This window comes from Ilyonectria robusta (genome assembly GCF_021365365.1).
Source record: "Ilyonectria robusta strain PMI_751 chromosome Unknown BGZ61scaffold_5, whole genome shotgun sequence".
NCBI classification, from domain to species: Eukaryota; Fungi; Ascomycota; class Sordariomycetes; order Hypocreales; family Nectriaceae; genus Ilyonectria; species Ilyonectria robusta.
In genome coordinates, this window is record NW_025764439.1 from 537369 (window position 1) to 550641 (window position 13273).

The 13273-nt window shown below is 56.9% G+C and overlaps 3 protein-coding genes across 3 annotated transcripts; all 3 read left to right on the top strand.

The window, feature by feature from the left end:
• Positions 1 to 213: 213 nt before the first annotated feature.
• Positions 214 to 2462, top strand: BGZ61DRAFT_345966 (putative nicotinamide N-methyltransferase; the record flags this gene model as incomplete). The annotated part of the gene is made up of 3 exons (XM_046239837.1): positions 214 to 1011; positions 1260 to 1367; positions 1551 to 2462. The coding sequence occupies 3 exons, from the start codon at positions 214 to 216 to the stop codon at positions 2460 to 2462; spliced, it is 1818 nt and encodes a 605-aa protein (XP_046107376.1).
• A 5388-nt stretch (positions 2463 to 7850) lies between these two features.
• On the top strand, positions 7851 to 11048 carry BGZ61DRAFT_529573 (uncharacterized protein; the record flags this gene model as incomplete). The annotated part of the gene is made up of 5 exons (XM_046253420.1): positions 7851 to 7993; positions 8057 to 8152; positions 8404 to 9597; positions 9649 to 10595; positions 10651 to 11048. The coding sequence occupies 5 exons, from the start codon at positions 7851 to 7853 to the stop codon at positions 11046 to 11048; spliced, it is 2778 nt and encodes a 925-aa protein (XP_046107377.1).
• A 992-nt stretch (positions 11049 to 12040) lies between these two features.
• Positions 12041 to 13158, top strand: BGZ61DRAFT_345524 (uncharacterized protein; the record flags this gene model as incomplete). Its single annotated transcript, XM_046239798.1, has 3 exons — positions 12041 to 12083; positions 12149 to 12960; positions 13021 to 13158. 3 exons carry the CDS (start codon positions 12041 to 12043, stop codon positions 13156 to 13158), a joined length of 993 nt encoding a protein of 330 aa, XP_046107378.1.
• Between the last annotated feature and the right edge of the window lie 115 nt (positions 13159 to 13273).

Genomic DNA, 13273 nt, shown 5'->3' on the forward strand with positions numbered 1-13273 from the left:
AGCGTCGAGAACGTACGGATCAGCTCGAGCTGAGCAGTCAAAAGCACCCTGGTAGCGTTGTACTCGATTTTGAACGACTCAGGGAAAACTAGGAGTTTCTCGGCGACATCTTACCGTTCTCACGTCTCAGCCTTGGCCTCAAGTGAAGACTCACTCTCACCACTACCACTACAAAGCTTTCACTGCCGATAAAGGAGCGCACGCACTACGGAGATGGCGAACGAAGTAGACTACGGCTTCGGCGGCCTTATGGACGACCCGGAGGATTACTATCCGCCGACCCCGCCGCATAAGGAGGAGATGTTCACGATGCAGAACGGCAAGCACATCACACTTCGCCTCGTTGGTGCCAGCGTCACGGAAGCTCATATCGTCTGGAACGGCTCCAAGATGGTGGCCGACTTCTTCGAGGACGAGCCTGCGCGCGTACGCGACCGCACCGTGCTCGAGCTCGGCGCCGCAGCCGGCTTGCCTAGTCTTGTTGCTGCGATCTTGGGTGCCCGCAAGGTCGTCATGACGGACTACCCGGACCCGGATATCGTTACCGTCATGCAGAAGAACATCGACAGTTGCGACGAGACGGTCGAGCCGCGGGGACGCATCGCCGAGACCGTGGACGCCATGGGTTTTGTCTGGGGAGCCGATTCCGCACCGCTCCTCGCCCGACTGAACCCCGGACCGGCCCCGGATGCGCCTGCGCCGGCGCAGGACACCCCCTCCAGCGAGCGCTTCGACGTTCTCGTCCTGGCAGACCTGCTTTTCCGGCACAGCGAGCACGGGGCCATGGTCAAGACGATCCGAGAGACGCTGCGCAAGACTCGCGACAGCGTCGCCTACGTCTTTTTCACCTCGTACCGGCCGTGGAAGAAGGAGCTCGACATGGGCTTCTTCGATATCGCCCGCGAGCAGGGCTTCGAGGTCGAACAGGTCTCAGAGCGCCGCCTCGACAAGCCCCTCTTCGACAACGACCCGGGCGACCTCGACGTGCAGAAGACGGTTCGGGGCTTCGCCGTGCGGTGGCCCGCCGCGGCATGTGAGTAAGGGAAAGCGGTGGCTGGGAACGGAAGGCAGGCTGAAACCAGACAAAAGGAAAAATAAGGATGGGAGGGACGATTAATGACAACGATGATGAAATCTCACGTTGGACGCTTTCCGAGTTGCCGGTGCATCCATAAATGGCTTTTGGTGATGGCGACGTTACGTTACCTGCCAGGTACATACTGTCGCGGCTTTACAGTGCATGTCTCAGAACTGGCGAGCGATTACTGTGTGGTGGCTTCCGCTTCCCCACATCACGATGGGACGACTGCATTCCTCGTCGGGCGCGTACATTAGCCGCTGTGTCCCCGAGCAACACCATCTTGTTGGTCCTCTCCACATCGTAGAAAATCCCACAGGGCTCTCGTCTGAGAAACTCCAGGCCGCAACCCATTTCTCAGTTCCTCTGTCAGAAGCCTACATACATACCCCTTGGCCCGAGAGCTGCATCCTGCAGAAGAACACATTCTGCCTACATAAACCCACGCACTTGAGCAATACCCCCGCCCTAGGTGACCCAGAACCAGGCGCACGCCATGTCAGCCGAGAACCCGACCTCGCCATATCTGAGCCAGCTTGACCGGGATGGCTTTGTTGTCATCAAAGCCATCGTCGACAGGGACAGGCTAGAGGAGCTGCGGGCGGCGAGTAGCAAGGCGACAGAGCTGGCGCGTGGGGGCGGGTGGCCACACGTCCGGACTGTGGGCAAGCAGTTCCCGCCGTGGACGGCGAGCGCAGCGAGGGAGCACGGCATCTGGGGGGTGCAGCACCTAATGAACCCGGAGCTTCCTGGCCACGAGGGCTTCACTGAGCTGTACTTCTCCGAGGCAATCCTCGGCATCGTCAAGCAGCTCTTGCAGTGCGGGGACGAGCACCTCGTCATGGAGCTGTTCAACATGCTTGTGCGGCCGGAGAAGGACTTTGAGTTGAGGTGGCATCGCGACGATATCCCGGCCGAGGCTATGCCGCAAGAGGAGATAGAGCGGCTGGGGAAGCCGGCATATCACGCCCAGTACAACTTTGCCCTCTGGGAGGACGACTCACTCATTGTCGTTCCGGGATCACACAAGCGGGCGAGGACCGACACTGAGCGAAATGCCGACCCGTTCGAGAAGATGATGCCGGACCAGCTCATCGTCAAGTTGGAGCCTGGAGATATTGTCTTCTATAACAACAATATCCTGCACCGTGGAGCATACAGTGCTAACAAGGAACGCATGACACTGCACGGGTCGGTGGGCCATGTGAAGGGAAGCAGCCTCCGGGCGAGGAACGTTTTGCAACACGGGGTAGGCAGCTGGGTTGACAAATGCGCCTTTGGGCAACTCAAGGGAGAGGAGAGGGATAGGGCGGAGGAGATGCGACGACGACTCGTTCAGCTGGGAAGCGAGAGCGGTCAAGTCGGCTATTCCCTCCAGGGCTGACGGCTGGGCGAGATCGGGGAGTGTGACAACAACGCCGAGGTGAAGAGACGGGGCGAGAGGGGGAAAGCGTGCGGAGACTCAACCGGTAGATGTTGGGCATCGGCTGAGCTGTTGTGCACCAGGATGGCCTCCCCCTGCTGGCCGGCTTGATATTGGACAGCAGTCATATGCAGGCTGGCAATAAGTATTATGATGTACTGTGTACCGTCATGGGAGATGCAGAAATATGAACTCATGTAATAGACGTGGCGTTCATTCTTGACACGGCATTTGTGTCGACTGGAAGTAGAAGTCCATCAGACCACCTCCCCAACAACTCCGTGCTAGTTGTCCAACGTTGATACGGCTTGACATCCGGCCTTGTTGACCGACGGAAGCGATTTGTCACGAGTCCGGGTAGGATACCGAATACCGAGAACCACGCATCTCAGAAACGATAAATTCCCCAGATTCAAGCCGCGGATACCCCAGAAAATAACGCTCAAGGCGGGGGATTGGGTCTGTCGATATCTGGGGTTCCATCCCAACCCCACATTCTTATTACCCCGGATGTGATCTCATCAGAACATGCCGGGGCGGCGATAGGAAATCCCTGGAGTCGCACATATGCAAGGTGCAAAGTGCGGTCACTCGTGCAGAACTTTACAGCGCGAAGAAATGACACAGTTGCGTTGAATAGCACAATTTTTGACTAAGAGCATCTTTGCTGTTGAAGGGGTCGGATTACAGTGTCATTAGTGTTGGCTCAACCGAATGAAGCAAGTCCTCGTTCCCGATGTGGCAGTTGGAGGCGAGTCAGTGAGACCCTCAGGACGTCAACTGACTGGCGGATGGGTCAGGAGTTGTCGGACATGACTGATGGAAGGCCGGTTCAGCCTGGTACGTGTCCAAGGCCAAGCCAGCAGCTGAAGCCTGAAGGTGGAGCGGGTGAGGTGCAACAAGGCCTCGGGTCGGGGCGCATCCCAGCAGTCGATCGTGTTGGGAAGCAGCCAAGTTGAGAGCGGCACTGCAGCATGATTTGCCGCTGAGGATTTGCCGCTCAGGAGGCCACCACCAGCCTCGGAGAGCTCATACGATGCGACAAGCGACGAGACTGATGCTTCAGCCGAGATGGGCTTCCGGGGGCCAGAACCTAGGGACTATTACGTCGCACCCAGGTTACCCCACACAGGCCTCCGGTGACTCTCCGCACTCCACATCGGCCGGTTGAGGCGATGGGTGTTGACCGCTCTGTCGAGGACTGTGCGACCGAATTGGGAAAGTTTTTCCATCTCAACTTTATTCGCCTAGCTTCTTGCCGAAGATGCTCGTCGTTTTTATTGCTGGGGCCATTGCAACTTGGCGGAAAGACGACGACATGGCCTTCTCGCCTGTTGTGGGAGGCTTGGCCTGACATTGGCCGAGGAGACGCTATTGAAATCGACCCAGCAATTGTTAAAAAGACCAGCAACTTGAGATTCCTTCACGGGACGTTATCTTGTACCTGGCCATTTCGGCACTCTGGGAGGATCTAGTGGTAGAGCTTCCTGCAGTAAGCGTCTTCATCGAATGTTCCCACTTACTTTGCGATTCCATAATGGAGTTGTGCCCAATCGCCAAAGACGCAAGAGGACCCCCTATCACTAAGAAATCATCGCAGTCACCTCTGAGTAGGCGGATGCCGATGGAGACTTGACAGGCGGAAATATATTCCGGGAGCATGACGGGCTAGACGTCAGAGGTGTGCTGCCAACCAAGCGATGACCACATTATATCCATTTTCATCTCTAGAACAGGTACAGTGGGATGCATAAAAGTCGCACTTACCAAGGTGCACTAATGCACCCAGGAAAAAACCCTACATCTTTATCAACTGAAGCGGCCCTTGCTCGTCTCGGCCTGTGAGGCTCCCATCCTTTCCCCAAACTCTCCCGTATCATGTATCATGCCCATGCTCGTACTCGTGCTTGCGCTCGTGCCCATGCCCATACCCATGCCACCAGAGATGGTACGCGCATGAGTCCGCAGCGGCCAGAAGGGGAAGATCGTCTGCAGGCCATCACTCGTGCCTCCATTGATCCGCTACCGCCTGGCCCCGCTCTCCCAACGTAAGACGGCTTGCATTCCCATCTCCCGGCCTCCACCTGGGAAGAGAGTCTGGGGTTAACGGCGGGCCAAGCGGCTGTGGGGAAACATAATGGGCAAGTCAGTACGTGGAGGGCATCTTCCTGAATCCGGGAAAGTTGAGAGGCATCTGTAGAGGAAGGTGGGATAGAATGAGTTGGGATTTCTGGACACACAATCCGGCAGGGGAATCCGATATCAAAGTCTCAAATAGTTTGTCACGTGTCAAATGGTGAAAAACGTGAGTCGGGGGTATGGATCGATCTTGGTTACGGCAGGTAGATAGGTATCTTTGAGGGGAATGTAAGATGCGAATGCAGAGATGGACCGGACAAGGGGAGGAGAGGGGGAGGGGAGACAAATCCAAGGACGGTGATTTGCGAGAACTCGCCCGGTGCATCTCCGGACGACCGCGAAGAGATGAAATCGACAGATGCAGGGTCACCTGGGGAGAGAGAGTCATGGTTGATGGGGAAGAGTTGCAGCGAGAAACGACAGGGACAGGCTTGGAAAGATAAGCCGTGAGTCGTGGCGGGGAGTCGTAATGGGAGTCGTGGTGGACCAAATTTGGCCGTGGCTCTGGACGGGTGCGGAGGCTAAGGGGAAGGTGAGGCCAGGCCGGCCGGGCAAAATCACCCAAGACCAGCACCTGCCTCCCACTGTCTCCCACTGCCAAGCATGGAAGGCCGCCCCGGAACGAGGGCAAAAAGACTTGCCTTGGCCGCCAAGCCCATAGGCCAGTCGAGGCGGTCCAACCAGAAGCGGCAGGGCGGTGCGGCAAGTCCACTTGCCAGAATCGGGGGGTAATACCTGCCGCAAGAGGTCGCGCCCTCGACTCCTGGACTCATTCGCGCGCATGTGATTGGCCGCCCCCACTCCGCCTCGACCATTTTCAAGTGAGAATCTGTGAGAACATCGACGGCGCCTCTGGCATCAGGATGACGCTAATCACGCACGTACTGGGGGGAAGCCCCGCTCCAACAAACCATGAGGACAGTGCGAGTGGGTAAAGTGGGCCCTTTTTCGTCTTCTCCAAAGTGCGGAGTCAACCCCAGATTGCCTGCCCCATGGGGGCCCCCTTGCGGCCAAGCCCAGGTGCGTCGCCCGCTGTCCGATGCGATGGGGGGAAGGAAATTCCGGGACAGCGTCGCTGGGGGGCGCCGACGGCTTTTCCGCAGCGAAGAGCGAAGGTCAGGCCAGGTGTCGCTCGATGGGGGCTGGGTTCCAATGGCCAATGGTCAGTGGCCGTCCCGTCAGCAAGGTCGACACGTATCACATCCATCGCTTTGCATGTGAGCTTTTTCCCAGACCGATCAACAGCGGTCTCAGCATCCAGGACCAAAAAGCCTGGAAAACGTTGCCTCCCCCATGGTTGAGTTCTCCCATCGGGCGCCCACCCCCAACCCCCCGGTCCAGTCCACTCAGCGACCAGCCCACGACTCCGCGGGCTCCGCCACATTCTTTGTCTCGAGGTTTCCCTTACGTTGACGTTTGGTCCCCCAGCTTCCCTGATGCACGTAGCGTCCTCTTTCCTCCCATTGTTTTTTTTCTTTCTTATTCCCCCGGCAGTAAGTAGATTTACCCCCGGCTTGTCGCGCCTACAGGACCCGTACCATCTTTGCTTTTTCCCCATGCCCGTCGCTTCCACTCCCCCCCTGCGCAGTTGCAGTGTGTCATCGTAGCCCTTGGCCGCCGGCGGGCTGATACTACGCAGTACGTATCCTGTACGAGCCGGTTTGGAGATACCCCGGACTGTCGCACCAACCCACCTTTTTTCCTTCCTCTGCGCTCCCCACACTTTTAACCACGGGAATTAACTCGTCACTTTCGACGACAAAAGCTACTTGCGAATTCTCCTCTCACAATCCGATCCAACCGCGGGTCCAAAAATTCACCTCCAATTTCCCCGCCCTGGTCCTTGCGCCCGCGCTACCGCTTGTCGAGCCCTGCCCTGTCCAACTTGCAGCAACTTCCAGATTCCGGTGCTTCCCACGACGTGCGCCGACGATTTCCCCAGAGTACCTACCAAGAGAGAAGAGAGTCACCCCCAGAGTTGTAACTAGGGCCCGCCCACGCTCGAAGACGGCCTCTGTGCCAGCTGAACTCGGCTCAGTGACAGTCGTTCTAACTCGGCCCCGTCCAAGCCTGACTTCCCCAGCGTCCCCCCGGCGCCCAGACTACACCATTCCGCTTTCGCATCTGCATCCCACACTCCCACGTTCCCTCGCTGTCACTCCCCCCTTCTCCTCTCCCCTCTCCGCTCGTTTCGCCACAATTCTTGGTGCGCTTTCCCGGCCCTTTGTTCCTGTCCGGAGCCCTTTCCAGTACTTTCCGGGCGCCAGCCCAGTGCCTAGCTTGCGGTAACAAGGAGGAGTCCGTCGAGTCCTAAGTCAGCCACTCCCCTCTTCTGTATCCGTCCTTGGCGGAAGAAAGCCAAGATTCCAATGCTGGTAAGTTGGCTTGCTCGCTCGGTTTTCGCAACCCCGAGTCCCATTCCATGGCCTCATCCGCCCTGTCTACCTCCACCCCCGCCAGATCCGGTACCAGCTCCCCGGTGTCATCAGTACCAGAGCCAGCACCAGATATCATACCCACGCCATCCCCAAGCCCCCGAGGTCTAGATTCTATTCCTGTTCTTGCCGGGGCTCTATTGTCATCTGCTTCTCCCACTTCGCTCACCCGCATTTTCCTCCTTCCACCCATGCTCAGCAATATCAACGTCGACGTTCCCGTATCCATCGTCCCTATTCTCCACCGCTCCTCCACTTCCACTCGTCGCATCTGACACCGAGGGCACACAACGCACACCTTACACACCTACGGAAACACTTCCGACCCCCCCCTCCTCCTCCTCCACCACTAGCTCCTAGCACCACCGGAGTTGACAGGCCTGGGGTACCTCCACGAGAGGGGACACACCCGAGAGGGGATACTCCCGAGAGCCAGCCTAAAGAGAGGGGAACCTCCTAGGGGGCGTTTTGCGGCTTGACCGTGCCCGTGGCCGTGCCCCGACCCGGGGAAACACTCCCAAATCTGGCTCCAGCCTGACTCTCTCATTCACATTCACCACATTCACGGGCCACCTTCTATTCTCCCTCCGCATGCCATGCTCTTCCCTTAACGCACCCCGCAATCTCCTCTCCAGCCTGCATCTATCAAGCTCCAATTTTGTCTTGTTTCTCTTCTCCCTTCTTCTTCCGCTCCTACTCAGATCTTCGACCCCCCACCTCTTTTCTCTGCTGCGCGATCGCTTCGACTTGCTGCCATCTGAGCGACGTGCTTACCATGCTTGCCATCCAGTCTATGGAGGGCCCGCCGCCGAGGGCTCTGGCTGGCCCCTCGATGCCTCTCGTCGGCCCGGACCATGGAGAGCCTCGTCAACCGAAGCCAAAGACGCTGCCTTGCAAGTACTGTAGCAAGCGCTTCAGGTGAGTCCCTCCCCTTTACGCCGCCTAAGCCTCCTGACGCTGACAAGTCCTGCCACTATACAGACGAGTGGAACACGTTCAGAGACATGAGCGCACTCACACCAAGGAGAAGCCCTTTTCCTGTGGCTGGGATCGTTGTGGGAAAACCTTTGGACGACGGTATGTTGTGCTGGCTGGTTCAACTGCCTTGACTTTGTTGCGCCGTCCCCAACCGAACGTCCCGCCCACCTCACTCACATACCCCCTCGGTTACTCATTCTCTCACCCACTCAGTCACCTAACTACTCACTCATCCCCTCTTCCGCAATCACCTTGTTTCCTTTTCTACATCAACTGTCTTCCCTCAACTACTCGGGGTCCACCATCTCCCACCTGTTCCTCAGTCATTCATATGCTTACATGGACATCAGGGATCTTCTCGTGCGTCACGAGAAGCTCGTTCATCTCAATGAAGGGAACAAAGAGGGAAACCGTCAGAGGAAGCTGTCCTCTAATCCCTCTACCACCTCTCACAAGACTTCGGCATCAGAGGGCCAGATAGATACCGAAGCCATGGGTCTGCACCACCACGCCGCTCCCCGACCGCAATCGATGCATCAGTCATTACCCCAGCCACCACCGCAGTTTCAACCTGTATCAGGTCCTCCGCCTACAGTATCCTCAGGGCCCCAAGATGCACGAGCCTCGACACGGCCTGGTGCTTGTAACCTCGATCTCCTTTCAGATGCAGCTCTCGCAAGTTCGGGGAATCCTGTGCAGTCTTCGACGAACGATCCGTCTCAGCAGCATTCGCCCACTGGCACCAGGAGGAAAAGCTATGGCGACACCATTATTTATTCAGACCGGCCTCGAGAGGAGGGACAGCAACTGGGACCTGGATACGTGCCTCAGCCGTCGAATGGCTCCTATGACGACTACAACCTCTTCTTGGACGAATTTTCTTCTTCCGCCCATTTCCTTCCTCCTCATTTCGAGCCCGATCAACAAATGAGTATGTGGTCCCGGCCCCCCGGAAGCATCGCCTCCCAACGACGCCCTTCAAAGCCCGCCTCTCTCTTCCCATCTCGATTCCAAAACATGCCCTCGGACGCACGTGATCCAGGGGACCCTTCGACTCGTGGTCACGACGAGGCATCTCGACCATCATCCCTCCGGATTTCGGTAGTGGATCACACAGTCATCAAGAACAGGCTGGACGAGTTTTCTTCAGTCTTGCCAAATGACTTCGTCTTTCCTTCTCGTCATACGCTTACGAGATTCCTAGAGGGATACATCGGCGGGCTTCACGAGCATCTGCCTTTTTTGCACCTGCCGACTTTCTCGCCTGTGGAGACTGCGCCGGAATTGCTCCTTGCAATTCTTGCCGTGGGTGCCCAGTATCGATTTGAGAAGAATCGAGGATACGCTCTTTGGTATGCTGCCAAGGCTGTTGCTATGGAACAGATCCGCAGGAGACGTATTTCCGAAGTACATGCCTTACTGCCAACGCCCGCGGCATACAGCCCTCATTCTACAAGGCCATCTCCCAATACTACTTACCGGCATTCGTTCGCCTCTGCACAGTCGGAGCGACCAACAACACAAGATACCCACCGGGAGCCTTAGTAAGTTTTCCTCCACTTTTGTAGTTTTCGGCTCTCTAACCAGTGGCGTAGCTCCCCCAATACACCTCAAGCCCGAATCGAGACCATTCAGGCTGTCCTGTTATTGTTTGCCGTTGGCCTTTGGGGCGTGAAGACCATTCTCCATGAGGCACTCTCACTACAAAGTAACCTAGCAAGTCTCATCCGCGAGGAGGGTTTAGTGGCAGAGTCAAGCCAAAACGCCGTGAACGACTGGGAAACGTGGATCCGACTTGAGACAGCAACTAGAACTAAGCTTGTCGCCTACTGCTTCTTTAACCTCTGCAGCATCGCTTACAACATGCCGCCACTACTACTGACGTCGGAGCTAAACCTTTTCCTACCGCAGAGAGGGAAGCTTTGGAGAGCAGAGAGCGCTTGGCAATGGCAGGAAATGCGACAGTCGACGCCGAGTGTGGACCTGACCTTCCACGATGCCTTTTCTCGGCTGTTTGGTCGTACGAACCAAGGACTCCCAACGCATCTGTCGTCCTTTGGAAGCCATGTGCTCATTCATGCCTTGATCCAGCACATTTACCTACTGAAGCAGACGTCGTTTGCGACCGGGCTGCCCTACGATATTCACCGAACGATGAAGCCGGAGGATGTCGAAGAAGTGACACAGGCGTTGCGGATTTGGCAGACCAGTTTCGAGGACCAACACCAATTACGAGCCGCAGAATCTGGACATTTCAGCGTGGCAGACTCGATCGAAGGAGGCACTCTAGACTTTACGGCGACGGCGCTGCTTCGGTTGGCATACATTCGACTTTACACGGATGGGTCGCCCTCGACAGCGCTCGAAACCCGAGACCCACTCCTAGTGGCGTCAGCGCTGAGCCGGACTCCTTTGCTGGTGAGAAGCTTAAGATTGCACCGGGCTGTCTTCCAAGCGATTCATGCACTCTCTATGCTGGTGAAGGCGGGTGTCAACTACGTGGCCAGGACCAAGTCGGCCGAATGGAGCATCCAACACTCACGTAAGTGAAACTATGTCGATGAGAATGAAGGTTGTGCGCTAACCTAATTCGCCAGTGTGTAATATTGAGTGCGCTATCCTTGTTTCCAAGTGGTTGTTGACACTCGCTGCCATCGGACCCAACGACCTCCCAGTCTCTCCAGAAGAGAAGAACCTGCTTGAGATGGTGCGACGTATGCTCGACGAAACCGAGTTTGCGGTACCCATCGACCCTTCTCTATCGGGTGGAAATTCGGGATCGGCGCAAATGGAAATAGCAACGAGCGACAGCGCCAAGCTTCGACAGCTAGCGAGCGCAGTGGTTCGGCTCTGGGCCGAGACGTTCAAGGGAACCCACATTTTCGACATGGTCAAAGTGATGGGAGCCAGTCTTGATGGATATGCCGACTTGGTTGAGAAGCCCAGAGATAGGACGCCTCCCGGCAGGATGGCGGCCGATGCAGGTCTTGGTTAAAGATGAGCCCAGTGGTTTGCAAAGAGTACGGAGTTATGTTGGGACGACAAGGCATGAGAGACGATACGAGAACGATCCAACGAACCGGCTGTGTCAGCAGCATCACCCATGGAAATTGACGCCTGGTGTCAATATTTTTCACCGAAGTGGGGGTCGGTGTATTTGGCAAGAGTTACAGGAGAGGTTTGACACCTGCTGGAGGGAGGGAGTGTCGAAGGATCGCTGGGAGGCATGGTTGTTTTAGTGACATAAAGCGACTATTTGAAGCAAGGGAAATGGCCATGCTCAGGGTTTATTGAGTATTATGTATGATAGGGCGTTCTGGATGGGAAACCCACGGGACTTGTTTGTTTGAAAGAGGCCGTGGTCGAGCCTGGTCCGAGGCGGACTGGCCTGGAGTGCACCCGCTGTGTAGGTAGCTAGCTAAGGCGAGCTAAAACAACAGGGCCCCCAAGTATTTGATTTGAAAGGGTTGAAGTTTGATTTCACGATTGCTTATCTGGTCCGTTGTCTACTGTGACTGTTTATGTGTGAGGTCATCTGGATGGTTTGCGTGTGAGGTCATTGGAGGAGCCACACGACAACGTCATGTGATGGAGTCCCCTATGACACGTGCGGGCTTGGCTTGGCTTCCCTTTCCCCAGAGTCACATCCCCAGAGTCGCATCCCCCCTGGACGGCGCTGGACTGGGCCTAAAAACGCATGTGAGAGTGGGAGGGAACGCTTGATCTGCGGGGGCTGAACTACTGTGTGGGGATCGAACCTCGGCAGTCGGCGGGTCGCAGTGACGACTTCACCACCTTTGTCCCTTGGTCTGGACTGCCTCGGGCGGTTCGGTTCGTGACCTGACGGACCTCAGCCGTGTCATAACTTTCTGACGCGCTCCCCTGAAGTTGCCTGCGATAAAACTCCCTTCTTCACCATCTGTTTTTAGCACTCTCTAGACCGTCCAGAACGACCTAATCCATTCCACCAAACCCACAATCGCCATCATGCCTATCGCAACAGAGCTCACCCGCCGACTGGGCATCCGAGGTTCGCAGCCCCCCGCGCATTGCCCTGCGTTGTGCGAGATGCCCCAAATGCTAACCGTCATTCAGTGCCCATCGTCCAGGGCGGCATGATGCACGTCGGCACCGCGGAGATGGCCTCAGCCGTCTCCAACGCCGGCGGTCTGGGCCTCATCACAGCCCTCATCTTCCCCACGCCCGAGGCCCTCCGCGACGAGATCCGCCGCTGCCGAACCCTCACCCCGAACCCCTTCGGCGTCAACATCACCCTGCTGCCGTCCATGGTGCCCCCGAACTACGCCGCCTTCGCCCAGACCGTCATCGACGAGGGCATCCGCGTCGTCGAGACGGCCGGAAACTCGCCCGGCCCCATCATCACCCAGCTCAAGAAGGCCGGCATCACCATCCTGCACAAGTGCACCACCATCCGCCACGCCCAGAGCGCCATTAAGCTTGGCGTCGACTTCCTCAGCATCGACGGCTTCGAGTGCGCCGGCCACGTCGGCGAGAGCGACATCACCAACTTCATCCTGCTCAGCAGGGCGCGCCAGTCGCTCAAGGTGCCCTTCATCGCGAGCGGTGGCTTTGCCGATGGCAACGGCCTGGCGGCTGCGCTGTGCCTCGGCGCCTGCGGCATCAACATGGGCACCCGCTTCATGGCCACCGTCGAGTCCCCCATCCACATCAAGGTCAAGGAGGAGATCGTGCGCGCCCAGGAGACCGACACTACGCTGCTGTTGCGCCGTTGGACCAACACCACCCGCCTGTACAAGAACAAGGTGGCCCTCGACGGACTCAAGATCGAGAAGGAGAGCACCACCGGCAAGTTTGAGGAGATTGCGCCCTACGTCAGCGGCAAGAGGGGCAAGGATGTGTTTATCAACGGTGATGTAGAGTATGGCGTAAGTCTAACATGGTCCCTCCACGATTCCCGAGTACCCAAATACTAATAACTTCTGCAGGTCTGGACAGCAGGACAGGTCATCGGTCTCATTCACGATATTCCCACATGTGACGTCCTCGTCAAGCGAATCGAGAAAGAAGCAGAGGAAACTCTGAAGGAGAGACTGGCTCTGCTTGTGCCAGAGTCGAAGCTATAGAGTATTGTTGTATGATATACCTGGGTTGTAAACTGGGCGCGAATAAAGCTGGGTCGTTTGTGCTATTTTTGTTAGACGCATTATGAGCGGCTTTGCAGGGATTCCTGTATCCCAT